The 20,209-nt window shown below is 46.6% G+C and overlaps 1 protein-coding gene across 1 annotated transcript; it reads right to left on the reverse strand.

Moving 5' to 3' along the window:
• Positions 1 to 17,308: 17,308 nt before the first annotated feature.
• On the reverse strand, positions 17,309 to 18,269 carry LOC122374202 (adult-specific cuticular protein ACP-20-like). The gene has a single exon (XM_043352812.1). The coding sequence runs from the start codon at positions 18,241 to 18,243 to the stop codon at positions 17,581 to 17,583; it is 663 nt and encodes a 220-aa protein (XP_043208747.1). The 5' UTR covers positions 18,244 to 18,269; the 3' UTR covers positions 17,309 to 17,580.
• Positions 18,270 to 20,209: the final 1,940 nt, after the last annotated feature.

Here is a 20,209-nt window from a genome sequence, read left to right on the forward strand (position 1 = left end):
ATCACAGCGGCGGAATCCCGCAGCTCTATTTCCGGCGAGATATTGGCGCCGAGGCCCGAGAGACATTGTTCCAAAACCATGGCCTGAATATTATCGGCACCTGGCACTCCTGGGCCCAGTCTTGTCAATATGGAACGGATGTATCGGCACTGGCTGAAATCCAGTTGCAGAACAATCGCTATTAAACGCAAAATAGCTTTATGCATTTCTGTCCATCGCATATGCATTAACCCTCGCCCGCACATGCCATTTTCCCATCCTAGAACGCACATGGGGGGGGGGGGGGGGTGCCACCCCCGCGCCATTTCGTTCCTATTGGAGATAGAGCTTTGCGGTAAAGACCAAAAAGATTCTTTGGGAAGAGACGAATCCAATGATACCCAGCTTTACCTTCTCAGGTCAGTCATTGACCTTCCAGGTCAGGTCAAACTAAAAAATGTTGCTATTTTGGGTTAACTTTGAATATCAAGTGCGCTGCTTACCATATACCGATGACGATGCTGTTTTCTGGTGCCAAGCCAGCTAGAACCTCTTTGTCACACTACCCGACCAGATTTTTGCTGCTGAGGTCATGTCAGGTCAAGTTAGGTCAAGGTCAATAATATGTGTTTGTATGTCTGTGTGTGTCTGTGTGTATACTTATGTGTGCACCGATTGTTTTTGTGTCCATATTACATGAAATCATGATCTGAGAAGCTTTTACCAAAAATGTAGTAAAAAAACTTGACAAAGTAATTTCCGCTTACCTAAAACGCAATTATCTTAGATGACCTAGGTTGACCTTGACCTTGACCTTGACATCTGTACATCGTCGAACAACATGTTCCATGATAGTTAGGAGGTAAGACTGGCAAAAAAGGCCGAAATTAAGGCGTCAAAAGCTCACAAGGCCCATAGCCAGCGCAAGATGTTCAGAATTGGCCATTTGGGTCATGACATGGCCTGAAAAACAAGGTCATATCTCCGAAACCAAAAATCACAGAAACTTGAAATTTTCAGTGGACATCAAGAAAGGATAGAGAAGCAGCTATACGAAAAATCAGCCTTCTAGCTCTAAAAATGTTGAGTGCAGAGCAGAAAGACTACCTGGGGGGGGGGGTGGCAACCATTTTGGCCCCCCTAAGATATCTCGAGAACCACGCAACATAGCGACAAGCAACAAGCGGTGTTGTATTAACAGGGTTGTATACGACTCAGTCAATAGCAATCAATTCAATCACGACAAATTTGGGAAACCAATCAAATCAATCAAGTCAGAGCAGTTTTCGGGAATTGATTCAATCGACTCAAACCCGACAATGAAAGGAATCAATCAACTCAATCAAACGACTCAAACCAAGACATACATTAGGTTTTTTGCCCACCAACTTGGAAAAGTGTCCATAGCAGTCTGGTGTACCTACCTACCTACCTACCTACCTACCTACCTACAGAAGAAACATAAAAAAATTGTCATTTAAAATTATAAATTGCCATGCCATTCAAAGTTTCTATGTAATAAGGAAGGATACCTAGTGCAAGTGATGGACAGGTGGATCATGATATTGAGGTTCAATGGGTAGAATTGGAGCAGAAGTTTCATTTAATGGGTGCAAAATAACCCAGTAGTAGACTTGCCCCTTAACCCAAATCACCAGCTTTCACCTAAAAGTTGTCAATTTAATTTTGGCCATATTCCAACTCAATTTACACTAAATATCTGGGCCCTGTTCATGAACCCTGCGGCCGCTGCGGCCGGCCGCAGGCTCTAAGCTCCGCCCATTTTTGAAACGTCATCACTCACTCGGCCGCAGCAGCGTTCCATGAACAGCGTCTGCTGCCGAAATAGTTTCCGACAATTGTTTACAATGAAGCACACCGGTAGATAATTTGTTTACAAAATCGTCTCCATGACAACACGGCTTGCGCCTATTTGACTTCAGTGCGCCAAGTTCAGTGCAATTAGTTTTCTTGAGGCTCGGCGGTCGCTGGATTGCGGCCGCAGAGATCGCAGCGGCCGCAGCAAGATGAAGTCATACGAGGGGGTATCGAAAAGTTCTGATCATCTATATGAATTAGATGTGATAGAAATTTGATTTTTCTACATGATGTTCATTACTCCTTTACAAGTCACCACACACGACCACAAACTTATTGCATCGTTTCTTGAGCTGCCTCAAGCGGTCATTGTAGGACCTTCGCACTGTCCCGTAAATCACTGCACCACCTCATCAATGGCGTCATTTCTGTCCTTATCACCGGCCATACTGTGGATTCTTCATCTCCCGTAGCAATCAAGAGTCAGTTAATACCCGGTCAGGTGAATTTCTTAGATGCGGTAGGATTTAATGTCCACATCATGTTGTTTCTTCAATCGCAGCTTAGGACGAATGGGCGGGGGCGCTGTCGGTGCGGATAAAACATCTTTCTTGGGCTTTTTTGCGGCGATTCTGCTTGAGGCCATCTCGCAACTTCTTCAAAAGTGTGCACTAGTGCCTGCTTATCATTTTCCGACCATCATCAAGTCAGTCGGCAATGACTATCCTACGTCAGATCCAGAACACTGATAGCATTGACCTTCCATATCGGCTTCTGCATCTTTGCCTTTTAAGAAGGACAGATGTGCCGTGCTTAAACTTCTTGATCATCTTCTTGTCTCTGGATCATACACATAGACCCAGCATTCGTCACAAGTCATCAAATTATCTTAGATGTCTTCAATTACCTAAAAAAGGCCTAGTTTTCATTTCGAAAGGCCAAGACGCATTTTTCTCTTGAACAAAGTAGACACACGAACTTCTAAGCGGGCTGACTCCTTTATCGTCTGTAGTTCTTCGCTGATGATATTTTCAGGCACTGCCAGCACTGAGACCTTTCTGTTGCACAATCATCTGAAAGGTCACACGACGATCTGTAAGGATGAGGTCCTCCACTTCCTTCACAGTCACCACCTTGTCAGTCACTGGTAGTCGCTCACTTCTTGACTCCCCTGGAAAGCCATGCAACCAAGTTGAAAATTATTTCTTCATTTTCGGTAAGTGCATGAGATGAGCTTTCCTCGCTATCAACTAATTTCACGTTCTTGATGTATTTTCTCAGTGTGATACCGTTTCAAATGCATTAGTTGGATGACGACTCGGTCCTCAATGGGCCCAATACTCATCTTTTTTACTTCTAAGTCTCTCCTACATAAGATAAAACCACTTCTCAGGATTCTCTTTGCGGGAACATTGTTCTTAAGAACCAAATATAATACCAACCAAAAATCATCAAAATCGGTCTATATCTTCTATGTGATGATCAGAACTTTTCGATACCCCCTCGTACATTCGTCATACTACATGAGCCCCGCCCCTTTTTGTGACGTAACAACCCGGCTGGCCGCAGCGACCGCAGCGGCCGCAGCGACCGCCGGGGTTCATGAACAGGGCCCAGATATTGCAGTTGAAAGTTGGCTGCTCGGATTTTGGCAGTGCTCGTGATTTGGCCATTTACCCTACACCATGTCTATTTCAATGGATTATATGCATCAATAACATATTAACCATAGGGAAATAGAAATAAATATCTTACCTGTATGTGACGGTTTTGGTTAGACAGAGACTGACGGGCAGCCTGAAAAATCTTTCCACACAATGTGCATTTGAGACGTGGGATGTTGTGGAAGGAAGAGATTTGAAGTATTTAGCGGTCCACGACTCTGGACGTGGCATGTCAATGTTAGGTACCTATGTGAAGAATTCAAAACATTTGTGTTTGAATTTTATTGCAATACAATTTGAAACTGTTAGGACTGGGGGATAGGGATGAGGGTTAAAAAATATATTTAAAAGGAAATGGAGAGGACAGGAACTCTGGAACCACAGTATAAGTTAAGGACAAAGGAAGTGGGAACGAGGAAAATTAAAACGCGAAAACGGGGACGACGGTGCGACGGGATCAGCCCGGGTGACCTACGCCCGAATCGCCTATTCCATCGAATGTCTACGCCCGGGTGACCTACGCCCGGCTGACCTACGCCCGAATCGCCTACTCCATCGAATGTCTACGCCCGGCTGACCTACGCCCGGCTGACCTACGCCCGAATAGCCTACTCCATCGAATGTCTACGCCCGGCTGACCTACGCCCGGCTAACCTACGCCCGAATCGCCTACTCCATCGAATGTCTACGCCCGGCTGACCTACGCCCGGCTGACCTACGCCCGAATCGCCTACTCCATCGAATGTCTACGCCCGGGTGACCTACGCCCGGCTGACCTACGCCCGAATCGCCTACTCCATCGAATGTCTACGCCCGGGTGACCTACGCCCGGCTGACCTACGCCCGAATCGCCTACTCCATCGAATGTCTACGCCCGGGTGACCTACGCCCGGCTGACCTACGCCCGAATCGCCTATTCCATCGAATGTCTACTAGCGTACGGCCTGCCCGTGTTCGTGGAGCAGTCCCTGCTGTATTATTGAGTAAGGATTTACCCATTCACTACGCCGGCTGACTGGCGGCCCCATCCTTTGTTTGCTCTATTGTCGTCCGTCGCCCGTCGCGGCGGTGCCCAGGCCCGGGGGTCGCCTGGCGCAGCGGGGGGTAGCGTCCCGCCCCGCGGCCCCTGGCGCGGCGAGAGGTAACATGCCGCGGCGCACGGCACGGCGGGCCGCCGCCGCCGCCGCCGAGGGAGTGGACGCTGACAAGGATGAGGGCCGTGGGCCCGTGGCATCACCTGGGTTTGTATGGATTTTTGTCCATTTGGCCTGCTGGCTTAAGTCACCGATTACATTAAAAGGACAAGTGAAAATGAACCCCTGCACGAATTAGTGTCTTTGCCAACGGCTAACTTCAATTGCAGGAGGGTGAGGAGGGGTCGAAAGAACCACCCAGTGATTCATCCCTTGATTGAGCTATAGGGAAAGCGGGTGTGGCGAGTGGAAGCCAATGAAATAAATTTTTATTGTCCTAAGAACAACTTGAACAGCCTTGACTTTTCCAACAACTTGACAAGAGTCATTGCCATAGAGTGCATCAAGTTTCAAGTTGAACATTTTTTTTTTGAAAAATGTGAAGTAAAGCCTTGCTTCTCCGTCAAGTGACGGTGTATTCAAATAACCCGACCGTTGGGTAACTTGAACAGTCTTTCTTTGCACGCCATGAAATAGTTATCTGGCTATCACCGATGTTGTTTGGTGTATAAACAAATAGGCACAACAGCTCTAACATAGGTACCTTATTGAAGAAAGATTAAAACAACAACAAAAATAACCGTTGCAGAATATCAATATCTGCTTGCTGCACACCAGCCAGTTGACAGAGTTTGGCTTCTCTCGTCAGTTGACAGATCGTCTATATCTCCGTTCGGTAAAACCTATCACAACCTTACCACATCTATTAGAGTGGTGCCAATTGGATTTTGTACCTTCAGAATTCCGATTTTGTCCTATGCCCAAATCGGAATTTGGTTGGACAAAGGCAGCATGCTTTGGACAATATTTGTCAATGACTTGCAACACTTCAGCATTTTTATAAAGTAATCGTGCACACCAGTAAAAACGCCTTTTGGGGCGACCAACGGAGTGAGCGGGAGGGTGGGCCTTGCACGTGCGAAATTGCGAGGGGGTACCACCAAATAACTTGTGCACTGCACCCCAAGACCTACTAACCGGTCCCTAGTGATGTGACAAATTTGAGCGCAATCGGCCCAGCCGTTCTCGAGATCTGGAAGCGGCACCCTGCATGTGCGCACGTGCCAACTGGGTCCCAACTGACTTTTGCACGGCACCCTACCAACTGCTCCCTAACCGTGTACCAAATTTGAGCGCAATCGGTCCAGCCGTCTTCGAGATCTGGAATCGACCCCTGCGCGTGCGCACGTGTAACAGCACCCCAAATCTGGCACATGGATATGCATGGCTTAGTGGGTGCCTACCTACATGCTAACTTTCAGCTCAATCTTTCGGTAAAAATATTTTCGGGTCATGTCAGGTCACCGAGCTATGACCTCACAATAGGTAAAACCTCCGACTCTTTTTGACAAAATCGTACATCTGGCGTAACTGGACGCGATCCCATCGACAAGAACGAAATTATTCTGTGTGACTTATGTCAGATTTTGACAGGACATGAAACATTACATCGTATATTGACCTTTCTAAGGTCAACAAAGGTCATTGACCTCGCATGTCTGTGTTTAGTAGGGTTTCTTGAGGTCCTGAATCCGAATCTGTGGTTCAATCTTCATCTAAATGCTTTCAAAATTGTTCCTCGATCTTTACAAGGTCACCTCAGGTCAATTAGGACAGTCCTCGCCAGTGGCGGGTGTGACTCTCGTGTTCCCGGGGACTATGTCACGCCAGTAATGACTGAACTGCAGTGAACTATGCATCATTTTGTTGCTAATTCATTGAGAAACACGGTCGTGAAAGTTTCATGTTGATATCTTTCATAGATTTGCCATTATTGGCTAAATAGCTTGGAAAATTTTAGCTTTTCCCCGTAATTTGATCGTTGACTAGCCAAAACGGAGTCAAATATTGACCTAGGATAAAAATATAGGTATCACCAGTCGCGAATACTCGTAAAGAGCAATCGACTTGTCTTTGTTGGGAAGCGCTACGACGCTTAGTTTCGAAACGCCAGGAGGTCGGATCACCCCCCCCCCCAGGCCGCGTTACGAAAAATGCCCTGCCAGGGCGAGGGTTATAATAGCACGATCTAGGCGTCCAAAAAAGGGGTGTGATATTGATATGCAACGTAGCATTTGATGAGCGGTTTGGTAATACATAGTTAGATTGTCCTGGAGTGACTCAATTCAGTTAAGTTCTGGAACACTTGCAAGCTATAAAAAAGATATCTAGGCGCGTCCAGTGAATGTTGGAAGGTATTGGAAAGTAGTTACATGGAAAGTATGGAAAGTGTACACACAGCGAATATTTTCTACTCAGATCATGACGTTAAGTGTGTAAAATAGCAAATGCAATAGCGATTGAAATGAACATTTTTTGTAGGTTCACAAGTGAACAAGAGGTGTCAGGTGGATCATAGGTGGACCCCGGAAAAGAAAGGGAGATCGATTTCACCTGCCAACTTCGGTACCCTAACGCCATCTATGAATTTTCAAATTAATTTGAGTAATTTTATCACGCATTTTTGTAACATAATTAGACTATTGCCAACACGTTTTCGTGATATCACCAACGAAGAAACCGATTTATGTTGCATTTTGTGTGCTTCCTAATTCGATTACCTGTATCCGCCTTTTATTTTTCGAAATGGTTATATTTATGATTCATGTTAATATTTGGTTCATTCTGCATCGATCGGCAGTAATTATTTCAAAATTGGTTAACCCGGCAGGCGGTGGGCCTCCCAGCCACCTTCCGCGCGGTGGGGGGGGGGGGCATTTTTTGCCCCCCCCCCCCTCGTATCTCCGAAACTACTGGACAGATCCGGAAAATTCAAACGGCGTTCGATAGCCCTGTCAAATTTGTTGAGGGAAACCAAATTTCATTGACCTCGGGGTCACCGATGACGTCACAGGTCAGGTCAAAGATAAAATGTTTCACCGTTCACGGGGCCTCTAGGGAAAGCGCTATAACACCGAGTAAAACGCATTTTGTCGAAAATCAGCGATAAGCCGTCAGTTGTCTAGTACATACGTTGCTATTAGAGGTCACTGATCATACCAGGTCAGCTCACAGGTCAGGTCACCAAAGGTCACCAAGGGTCACCACATGAACCCAACTTTACTAAAGTTGTGGGATGCATGTTTTATGGCCAGTTTTTCATTTCCAACTCAATGGTATTGGTTATAAGACCATCAGGTACGGTTTAGGTCACTTTCTGGTGGAGGTCAGGTCAAAAAAGGTCAGATTTCAAAGTTGATATTTTTGCATAAAATGTGTATCGGTTCGATGCAGCTCGTCAAGGGGAGTCTAATGGTGGTCTTTGTTTTGCGCTACGAGGTCTAGAATTGCTAAAAATTGAGTTTGAAAATTTGAGTCATCAATTTTGAACAGTTTTTTCGCTATAACTTGGCCAAAAAATAGGTATTGATCTCAAAGTTGGTATGTAGATAGAAGGCGGTTGGGACTATCACATATATTCCGGTTTTTTTCGAAAATCAAAAAACTTTTTGGATTTGTCGGCTATTATATTCAAAAAATATATTTTTTGATTTTTTGGGTCAAAATCCAAAAAATTCGAAAAACCGAAATAGCACTTTTGTAGTCCTCTTAATTCCACACCTTTTATGTTCGGAACATTTTTCTGTATCTCTAAAGCTGTAGGCCTGACAGCTCTTCCCGCGAAACCTTTTTTTGGGTCGAAAATGGCAAAAATGACGTCACTCTGACGTCATTAGCGGCCAACCTATCATAGCCTTTGGAAAAAATTTTGGTCACCATGTGCGCTAGCTACTCCCGGGAGAATAGGTACTGAAAGTTTGGTGACGATCGGCGCAGCAGTTCTCGAGATATATCGAAAAAACTAAAGGGGGGCAAACAATGCCGCCCCCTTCCGCCTATTGCTTTTCTACATACGCGCCGGCCGAGGGGAGGGGGGTGAGCGGGTACGACCCCCCTCGCCGTTTCGCCCCTGGTGGAGCTAGCGCGTGGCAGAAAAAAGAGCGTGTGCGCCGTTACGAGGCGCAGAGATTGGTACCCAATTTTAAGATCCTAGGTCAACCGGTGACCTCTGAGGTCAGGTCAAGTGCCCCAAGGTACGGTTCAGTTTTTGGCGAATAACTTCGCAAAAAACGGTCGCAGAGCCACAATTTTGGCAGCATCGTGTTCGCCTCGCTCAGGCGCGTCGAATGATATACTTTTTATTTGGGTCAGGTCAACTTAGGGTGTTGCCCTCAGGTCACGGTCAGTTCAGCGCCCCCAGGTCACGAAGTTGGTCGAAAGAGGTCATGTCGCATATCATTCGATTCGGCAGGTCTTCCTGAGTTCATTGGTGGCTTTCCTGGCTCGCTAGCTCAATTTGATCGGGAGTGATTGACGAAAAACTAAAATGGCCTTGATGACGTTGTAAATGACGTCACGCAAGGTCAACATTGCAAAAGTGACGCATGTAACCTTGCAAGGAGTACGTCAAATCACGATTCTGTGTGCTTGAGATAGTTGGAGATCGTTCCCGGCGCCAGAATAGCAGTTTTCATTTTTCCCCATTGACTCTTAATGGGGAAGTCACGAACATGACCTGACCTCATATGACCTTTAGGAAAAATCCGAGATATACAAGTTGTGAGACTCGTTATGGATACTAGATCCTGCAAGTTTCATTTCCCTGTGAGTTTCCTCTGGGAGGGCGTTGTGAAGTTGCGACATCTGAAGACGGTGCAGAGGTTCACTTATAACGTCATAGGTCAGTGACCTGACCTGACTCGAAAATGCCGTTGGTGTCAAAAGATCTGGCTTGAATCAAAGGTTAGGTATGCCAAGTTTCAGCTTTCCATCGCCAGTGTGTTAGGAGCTATCGCGGAAAAAACCCTAGGGGGGGGGGGCGGCACCCGCCGTCCCCCCATCGGCCGGCGAGGGTTAATTGAGTACCTTATTGCTTCGTTGTGTATGTGCATGTAGAACATTTACCTCTTGAATGATACACCATAAACTGCGTTTGAATTTCAGTTATTTTTGGGTAGGTATATAATTTATGCTAGCGGCCGCAAAACGCCAACAGTAGGTGCGATGAAAGAGACACCTCAGTGAGCTGGTCATAAGGTCGCCTGAGACAGTGTCCCTTACGATCCGAGATATAGCTACCTGCAAGTTGAGAAGATGCTTCTTCCTGCAAGTTTCATTTCTCTGCAAAAGATAACTTCGCACTGATGGCCTTCGGATTTTTTTTTTTTTTACCAAGTAGGGGCTTCCTTACAACGTGACCGTCATTAGAAAGGTAAATAGTATTCACTTAAAGCAGTGCTAAATGACAGACATACTGATAGATAAATGACCGACATCAGATATCGCGCTACAAACAATCACTGTAGAATTCACAAAACGCACTGATACCTGGCTCCGAAGACATCCATATACCTACCATTTTACATGCTAAAATGCTTTACAATCCAGAAGTGGCTATACTCGTATTGCGATGCATTGTTGCTATAAATTGGGGCAAATAGATGAGGAAAATGTTTAAAACATTCCTTTTGCAGTGGGGCTATATATTGCGCTAGGCAACCTTGCTTGCAAACGCTTAAGTATTGTTTGTTTTTGAAACGGTTCTTCGTCTAAACCTATTATCCGAAGGCCACTCGGGGCTATATTCTCACGAAAACAGCGTCTTTGGGTGAGGTGACAGCCCGATGAGGTATAACACGCGACAAGCGAATAACATGACATGGCGGCGGCGGGGAGGCGGACGGCAACGCGTGTGTCGCCAGACAGACCAGGCAGAAATGGGACACAGCGTTATCGCGGGCGCGCGTCCCCTAGCCTAAGTCACGTGACCGCGACGGACGTCTTGGCTGCGCAGCGGCCGCGCGCTGGTTCATTGCCCCTAGAGGGCCAAACAGAGAAGTCATGGTACCACAAAATTTTTCGCTCGTATACGATTGGAAAAAGCTCCTAGCTGCGCTAAACGCCGATTTTCCAATGCTCCTACGCGCTAGCAAAGACGGTGCGAAAGTGATTCGGGGCTATATTCTCACGAAAACAGCGTCTTTGGGTGAGGTGACACGCCCACAAACCCCACCGGATATCCGAAGGCCACGTTACTGACACTCATACGAAAACGGAACATTAAATGCATTTTCTATGCAAACGAAACTCATAATCAGGTGACAACCAAAGTATAGCGTCTTACCATACCCGTAATATAAAACACCCCGTTTCGAAATGTCTTGGAAAAGCTCATTCACGCTCGAATGCAGCATACCAGTGCTTTATGCATTATTTTGTTTAATGGTTGAAAGATAAGGTCTTTAAAATAGTATATGGCATAGTGCGTTATATAGGCTGTGAGTTTTGCACCGATGAACTTGTGACCATGGTTTGTACCTATGTATGTATGTATGCATAACACTCCAATGTATGTACAGTCTGCTTTTCTTTTTGCTCTATCTTAGATCAAAAGTTATAAGCGAAAAACATTTGACCTATTTTAGCGAAATTTTTACATTTATATCCCCCAAAAACTCCCTAAATATTGACCTAGAGCAACCAAATTTGCACAGGGGTGAGAACTCCAAGGGGCCCACCTACCTACCAAATTTGGTGTTTCTAGGTGCCATAGGAGCCAAATGCCTTGCCAGGGCGAGGGTTAAAAGTACCGCGCAAAGTGACGGTGGATCCATCAACCCTGACCGAGGAAGGGCCTGCTATAATTTGAAAGTCACCGAACCAATTGACCTGGGGAATGGACGAGGATATCCATTGTTTCGGTGACTAGCAGTCCTTCCTCGGTCAGGCTTGATGGATCCACTGTTACTTTGCGCGGTACTTTAAAGACATACTGTGCAATGACGTAAGCTTTAAAACCTACCACGTGCAGGCTTGAGATCGTAAATAAATAAATATAGATAAATACCTAATAGTATATGGTCAAATAACTAGTCTTGCGGTGACACACTTCCCCTCGCCAGTATTGGTGTTTTGACAGCCGCAAACGTATAAGGGCGGGGGAAGTCCGTTGGACCCCCCTTGCCGTCTCACCCCTGATCGAGCTAGAGCTTCGCGAAACAACGAGCGTGTTTCCCGTGACAAGAGGAAGCCGATGATACCCAATTTTAAGGTCCTAGGTCATTGGTTGACCTTCCAAGCCAGGTCAATGGCCCAAAAGTCGGGAAAATCGAGACCAGTTAGGTCGTAAAGTGTGGCTGCTACGGGGTTATTCGGGGTTCTGATTAGAGTTGCAAAGTTTTCCCAATGGGCTGCTACCGGCACCGCCCCGCCCCACAAAAATTTTCTGGGATACCGGCATGCTACCACGCCCCAAGCAAAAAAAACCGCCAAATTACCGGCATACCAAAAAACCTGCATTCTTGATTCTGGCTAACCCCTACATGACATGCCACATTTTGGCAATTTCAGTAACCGCTCCACCCAGCAGCCACCCATTGTCCAACCAAAATTACCAGCAGCCTGATGTTGGCTGAGTTCGCCCCACAAATACCACAATTTTGAGACTCAATTCCAGTCTACAGCTGTTAAAATATCACCTGCAATCAAAAAGGTATTGCCTGCAAAAAGCATTAACACAATCATCAAAAAAGCCAGGACAAAAAGAACTTGAAATACTTAAATGTGTTTCTGAAGACTGCACAGTGAGCAGCAATCACATTTACCACAAGCGTTCTTATTTTCCACATTCTCCTAAAATGTTGCAGGTACCAACCAAATCATGAACTATAGATGGCCACAAATCACAATATAAAAAACTACAGATTCGGCCATGTTCCTAACTGAGGAAGCGAGATCAACATCAGCTTTTTCCTACCCGCCAAGGCCATCCTATCCGCCATGGCTTGCTGGCTCGTGAGTAAGATACGAATCGTGTAAAAATATGTGTTAATAACTCACTTGTCCTGAGAAGTCAACAAATAGTATGTAGGTATAAAAACGATATAATATCCTCCCCCATCTCAAACGCGGGAACAAACACAAGGTTATCAATGATTTCGATTTTCGAAACAGATGCGCCATAACACAGTTTTTAACCAGCTGCTTAAAACACTGCAAAAAAGGTTTTAGGACTGCAAACTTCTGCCTCGTGAATGATTTTATTGATAAAAATCATCCAACACGATATTGAATTCCAATGAAATCAACACTGTGAGTGTTATTCACTATAAGAAAATTGATTTCTCTTGAGTGATTCAACCAAAAGGGCATATGAATAAATATTACGTCATCAGCTTACATCCTTTCTTTAGGGGACAGAGGATCTTAAAAGTCAATCCTTGGTTGCCTTTGCGCCACATTGCGTCACTTTTGTATTCATTTCGTCTGCATCTTGTGTTTTCTTGTAAAGATAAGACAAAATGCCAGTTTAATTCATTTTCATTTCATTTTGGGACCAAAGTTAGGCTCAGGGCTACCTAAAACCTGCCTTTTCAGCCGGATTTTCAGTGTCAAATTCTTTGTAGAGTACCTATCTCAGACCACATCTCAGGACTCAAGGCCAGTTTCCAAACAATGTGTTTTGTGTTGTTTTGATTCTGCCTTTTGCCTAGGGAATGTTGCCATGAACATTTATTTATTTTAGTTACTGTATTATGCCTATTACCTACCAAACATGACACATGACTTAATAATTGGTTGTGCTTTGGCAACATGAACGAGTATTCTTTGTCTTCCTTTAATAGACACCAGTAGATTCTTGACAATTCTAATTTTAGAACCAAACCTGTGGAATGCTGAGGTTCATGTGTTACCCCTGTCCCCTACCCTTAGCAATGGAACTTCTACCACAAAATGTATTTTGCAGTGGCTCAGATTGCTGTTATTACAATTCAATAGCCTCTTAGTGTCCAAAGTTTGAATCATATGCTGATAATTTTTGTGTGTGCAAAATCAAAAATACCGGCATGCTACCGGCACGACATGCCAGACACCACGAAAAAACCTGCGGTAGTGAAAAATTACCGGCATGCCGGTAGTGCGGTAGGGAAATTTTGCAACTCTAGTTCTGATCACGAATATCATGTTAGTTTTTATCTCAGATGATGTCTTCATGCTTTTAGGCCAGGTCGGGTCAGGTCAGTTCAGGTCAACCAGTAGTGGTTTTGCCGGGTATTCGTAGTAGGTGTCAACCGCCTCTGACAGCTTCGTAACATGTTACAATGGCACCAAAACTACTTCGTAAATGCTCATATGGTTGCTAAATTCGAATTAAGCTAAAAAAACTAGCCTAGAAACATGTAAAAGTTAACCGAGCTCATTTAAGGTCAGTGACCTGTCCTGAGCTTCAAGTGAACTTGACACCCACCCTAACGCATAGGAGCAATATCATATCACATGTTTGAACCCTTGAAACCACGAAAAGAGTGCAAACGCGCGGCTAAGAGGAGACGACATACACCGAATCGCGATTCCGGCCAAACATGGTCTTGAAAAGTAGGTCACAGGTCAAAGGTCATTTGCGTCAGGGTCATGAAATTGTTAGGGTAGGTGTAAAATTGATGAACGCGAGGGTAATGAAAGTTCCGTCGCGATCAGCGGGTTTTTACGCGAGTTATTTGCGAACACCGAGAGGGGGCTGTTCGACCCCCCCCCCACCTATTCCGGCGAGGGCTAAGGGGGAGGGGCGTTTCTCACGGTTCTTCCTACCTAAGATCATTGTTAAGATCTGAAATGAGAAATCATAAAGCATGGCTCACAGCAGGGCTGAAGCGTGAAATACGCAAGCATGGCTACTCAAGCTTGATCAGCTCAACGATTAAAAAAGCAGTTCAGGCTCTCCGCCGATGATGACAGCCTGGTCGGGTAGTTCGCTCCGCGACAGGGTCCGTCTGCTTTGTGCGGCGCGGCACGGCGCGGCGGGGGGGGGGGGAAGGCGGCGATGCGTCTGAAAGGCGACGCTCGGACGTCCCGGGAATCACCTGTCACCATGCGGCGCGGCGGTCGGTCCCTCCGACCCTTCTCATTGTTACCTGACTGCGGGTGCCGGTTCCCCCGGAAGGGTCACTTTGGTATGCGAAATCTTCACTCGTTAATCGGACAGGAGGGGAGCAGTAGACATTCGATGGAGTAGGCGATTCGGGCGTAGGTCAGCCGGGCGTAGACATTCGATGGAGTAGGCGATTCGGGCGTAGGTCAGCCGGGCGTAGGTCAGCCGGGCGTAGACATTCGATGGAGTAGGCGATTCGGGCGTAGGTCAGCCGGGCGTAGGTCAGCCGGGCGTAGACATTCGATGGAGTAGGCGATTCGGGCGTAGGTCAGCCGGGCGTAGGTCAGCCGGGCGTAGACATTCGATGGAGTAGGCGATTCGGGCGTAGGTTAGCCGGGCGTAGGTCACCCTGGCGTAGACATTCGATGGAGTAGGCGATTCGGGCGTAGGTCAGCCGGGCGTAGGTCACCCGGGCGTAGACATTCGATGGAGTAGGCGATTCGGGCGTAGGTCAGCCGGGCGTAGGTCCCCCGGGCGTAGACATTCGATGGAGTAGGCAATTCGGGCGTAGGTCAGCCGGGCGTAGGCCACCCGGGCGTAGGTCACCCGGGCCTGAGCCGGTGCGACTGCATGAAAACGTTTTGCCAATAAGTATGCTAAGCTTTTATAAATCCTTATTCTACGTCTTTTGATTTTTTGGTAAGATGACGTCATTGATTATCATGTAGTATGGTAGATCATCATAAAATAAATCGGTTATACAACACCAATTTCGTTTTAGTTATTATTTTATTTGAAATAAAACCACTTAATAATATTCGGTAAAATATTTCAAGGAAAATGAAATATATTAAATATGTTATGCTTAGGCTCTCAGGAGAAAAGGATCAACAAACGTTCTGCTGCAAATTAAACAATGCAGCAAATTAGCTATTAATTAGGCACGTAAACGTAAATAGCGAGACGAAAACGGCGCTTTTGTTTCAGTTATTTTTGTAGGGGTTTCAGATATTTATAGAGTTCAGTGGGTTGTTTCTGAGGAGATGTGGAGATGTGAATTATTAATTAATCACACTTTATTAGTATATAGGGCCTTGCACTTTATTATCTGGATTAGAAAAAAACGTTTCCTGCTGAGTGCAGAAAGGTAGGTAGGTGCATCGCCAGGTTCTATCACCAGGATTGGTGCAGTTATTGCAGTTGAAAGTCAAAGTTGGCTGTTCATGTTTAGGCCCTGTTCTTTATTTGGCCATCTACCCCATATTGCAGTTGTGATGACAAGCAGTTTTCAGTGTAGTTTTGTGATCTTTGATGTCATCAATTGGTGTCATTATTTTTCGTCAACTAAAAGTTATTTGAACTCTCCTTTCAATCAACTCAATCATACGAGTCACTCTAATTTTCAGGAATCAAATCAGTCAACCAGTCGCTAAAGTCAAACGAGTCAGTCAACCAGTCATCTCGAAAAGTCAATCGACTCAATCCAATCAACTCAAAATACGCGTTGAAACAAATCAATCAATTCAATCGACTTGATTGGTATACAACCCTGGTTGTATAGCCCCAACGGGGAACTACCTTGTAGTTGTGACCAATTTCATTGACCTCTGTCTAACCGATGACGTCACAGGTCATGTCAAATGTCGAATTTTCACCGTTTTCAGGCATTTCAAGAAAGGTGTTTTAAAATCGAGTAAAAAGGCATATTATTTAAAATAATCGATATGGAATTTCCGTCAAACATATATTTTGCTATATGAGGTCACTAATACCAGGTCAGGTCACAGAGGTCAGGTCACTGAGGGTCACAATACGAAAGTGTCGTATGATACATGTTTTATGGTCCATTTTATATGACAAATGCGATTGTGTGAGTCAGGCAGCCTTAAGGGCCAGTTTAGGTTATGAACTGGCGAAGGTCAAGTCAAGGCCAGGTCAAATTAGGTCAAAGTTCAAACTTAAATTTTTGCAGAAAATGGGTATTGATTCGATTAAGCTCGTCACGGGGAGTCTAATGGTGGTCTTTTTTTGCGTAACGTGGTCTAGAATTGCTTAAAATTGAATTCACAATTTTGACGTCATCAATATTAAAGTTTCTTTTCGCTATAACTTGGCCAAAAAAGGAGGAATCGATCTAAAACTTGGTTTGTAGATAGAAGAGCGTATGGACTAACAATATATTCCTTTTTTGAACTTAGAAAAACTTTTGGGATTTTTTGCTATTTTATAAAAAATCAATTCTTTGATTAAAGGGGTCAAAATCACAAAATTATGAAAATCCGAGATAGCAGTTTTGTAGCGCCGTCTTTTCTCTACACGACTACATAAAGAACTTTGAAATTGCTTGTTAACTGTAGCTTTTGTTAGCGTTTCAAGATTTCATATTTTTCTCATTTTTGCTCTAACATGATCTCAGTTTGACCTCAATAACTCCTGACCTAAGGTGACCTAATACTTGAAATTTTTGTGTGAAGGTGTCAAATTGATGCCCGGGAAGGTACTGAAAATTTGGCGGCATTTTTGCCGTTTTTTGCTATTGAAGGAAAACCAAAGGGGGCCATATTCCCCCCCCCCCTACCCAACGGGACGAGGGTTAATTATGGCGGCGAACTGATGGAGGGACAAATAATTTCCGGGTCCCCTGTGCACTACATTGAACTTCCGTTGTGGAACAAAAAAGCCTCGAAGGAGATGGCTAAGTACAGTATCATGATCTACTTCCACCGTGCGTCACCATATTTGTTCTTTGGAGAAGTCCCGATGTGAGACATGGTGTCGATAACTCATAAGTCATAACAAATATATTGGTGAAAGACAACAGCGGTGATGCTCCTGGCAGCATAGCGGCCCTTGAACATGGCAAATACAAACAGTACCCAGTCGGCAACAAATACAGACTATCCTAATCGGCGACAAATACAAACAACAGTGCCCTAATCAACGACAGATACAAACATAACCCTAGTCGGCGCGGCACAGAGGGCGCGGACGGCCGGGCCCAGCCGGTGGGTGGGGGCGGATGCCGCAGCGCATGTCCTGCTCAGTCCGACTGGCTCCTTCAGTGTCCGTAGACTGGGACACGGCCGGGGCCGCCGATCAGACCCCGGCCGTACCCGATACGACCGGCGCCGTACCCGCCACGGCCCCCCACCAGACCGGCGCCGTGGCCCCCCACCAGACCCACGATACGGCCGCCGCCGTACCCGACTCGCCCGCCGCCGTAGCCGTAGCCGCGAGCCACCTGCGGGTGCTGGGCGTAGCCCTCGTAGCTGACCTCGGCGTTGAAGCCGTTGTAGTGGTCGGCGACGTACTTGACGATCTGGGTGCGGCCGTCGGGCAGGTTGACGGCGTACGAGCCCACAACGTTACCGGCACCGTCGGCCTCCTCCTGCTTGTTGAACATGGGTCCGTAGTGAGGGTCGTCGACGGCGTACTGGTAGTGGTACGGCCGCGGCTCGGCGTAGTCGACGGCGACGGCCTTATGAACGCCGTGCACGATAGGCGCGGGGCGCACGGCAGCCACAGCCTTGCCTACGCCCAAGTGGCCGTAGCCGAGACCGCCGTAGCCTCGCCTGTAGCCTCCGTAGCCTCTGCCGTGGCTTTTACCGATCACCACAGCAGCGCCGATCGGCCCCGCGCCATAGCCTCTGCCCGGTCCGCCGTAGCTGATGCCGGAGCCGCTGGCCACGGCGATGAGGACGGCGACAATGAGGGCGCGCATTGTGCAGACACTGAGCTTGCTGCAGGCGGCCACGACTGGTGACGGTGAAAGACCGGCGACCACTTTTATATACAGTAGGTAGTGGTCCCGCCGGCCGACCCGACATCGAGGTGTGGCAACGCTCACCAGTGTGCGGGAACGCTGGGTCCTAAAGGACACTTTTGTTACGTCATAGATAAGCGTTTCTCGCCTTAATTAATACTAATGAAGATAGTTACACCCACTTTGAGCGTATACTAACATAATAACCGTTTTCACGACGGGCTATCTGGCGAATGCGGCTAATTTAAAGTGATTAAAGCAACATAATGATTGGGGTCCCTGGCTTGCACGTACCGGCTTGGGCACCCACAACATCGAGAATTGCTTTAATTCGGAGATACATACATAACTGGCGTTATCTTTTGTTAATCCCGTAAAGCTTCGGCATCGTATGCTCCATACTCATGTGTTGGCTGTCTATCGGCCGGCTGTCTCTCTCTCCCTTACATCCCATTCACCTTCCAGGCGATCGTTAAGAGAGAGGATACGGTCGACGAGGTAAGGAAATGAAGTTAAGTAAAACAAACGCAGATGGTTGGAGGGGTGGGTGGAGAAAACGTGCTCAGCAGCGACCGCTGCTGGTCCGCTTCACTCGCCCGGGCCGCGTCGAGTGGACCTCAGCCGTCCCGCTCACGGCCGGCCCGCTGGCATGACGTCACGAACCCTCCGGCGAGGTCAGGTCGGGTCACCGCTCGACAGTGCCGGCCGGCGTGGTTCTAGAGGCCAACCGCGGATACGCGTTTGAGCAAGGATGCGACGTTATTATTAACTGGCATTTAATTTCAAACTTGCAGTTTTCAGATTCCAAGCGGCTAATGCATTTGAATGTCCCCTTAGAATTTGTGACGTCAGCGCAGATCCAACGATTTTTTTATCTTATACTAAAATCATCGTTAAAACGTGGTGGTATATACGGCTTTGCGCGCAACATCTGCCACTTTTTTACGATGCCAAATTATTGCTTCCAAATGACGTCGTAGGAATAGCGGAGGTGCCAAAAAGGAAGCAAAAGTACCTAAAAGTCTAATATCTTGAAAACCGGTGAATATTTTTCGGTGAAACTTGGTAGGGGAGAGTGGGGTAAGATGCCCAGGGTGGGAAAGACGCCCCACCCCCTCTAGCGGCGAAACAAAGAATTGAACCAGGAAATTAATGTTCTTAGCGTAAAGCGGAAGCCTGCCTTGTTAACTGCACAAAAATTTGCGAAGCTCAGTTGGGCAACGGCTGGCTGGTGAATGCATGTTTTTTTATTTGCTGCTGTCGAAAAATATTTTGGTGTCAAAACATTGTAAATATCAAAGAAGGTAGATATTTTTTGCGTCCCTTGCTATAGTCGTGATGCATTAACATGCGTGTAATGTGTCCCAAACAGTTTGTTTCAGGGTGTAGTTTTATGGCTAACAAATTATACTGATTTAATATTACTTCGGTACCTTGGGGTAAGATGCCCCCTGTCCTGATGGGGAAAGACGCCCCCTAAATCCTTAGGCTGTCCTTCAAGCAGCCCGTCAAATCATTTATTGCATGCTTGTGATGAGAGACAAAAGCCGGTCTGCGACTATTGAGAGTCCAGTACGGTCGGGTGCTCGCCTCCCCATGCCGGTCTCTCGGCCCACACAGCGACTTTTTGGGCGGCATCTGACTCTGAGAGCCCTCACGACGGCCTCGGTGGGCCCCATTATTGGCTCCAGGGCCCCTCACGACATCCTTTGAGGGCTCCCACGTTGGCTCCACGGGCCGAGCTGGCATCTGAGGTCCCCATGATGGGATCGAGGGCCCTCAAGCATCATGATGACCTATAAGGGCCCCACAGTGGTCTCCGAACGCCACCGCGGAAGCTTGTTTGGCCGCGCTGGACTATGATGTCCCTAACGATGACCTCTGAAGCCCCTTATGACCACTTTTGAGGGCCCTTACGATGACG

The sequence above is a fragment of the Amphibalanus amphitrite genome, unplaced genomic scaffold (assembly GCF_019059575.1).
Source record: "Amphibalanus amphitrite isolate SeventyFive unplaced genomic scaffold, NRLGWU_Aamphi_draft 001619F_arrow, whole genome shotgun sequence".
Classification (NCBI taxonomy): domain Eukaryota; kingdom Metazoa; phylum Arthropoda; class Thecostraca; order Balanomorpha; family Balanidae; genus Amphibalanus; species Amphibalanus amphitrite.

Coding starts and splice junctions, on each gene's coding strand:
- LOC122374202 (XM_043352812.1), bottom strand. CDS start 18,243: ATGCGCGCCCTCATTGTCGCCGTCCTCATCGCCGTGGCCAGCGGCTCC.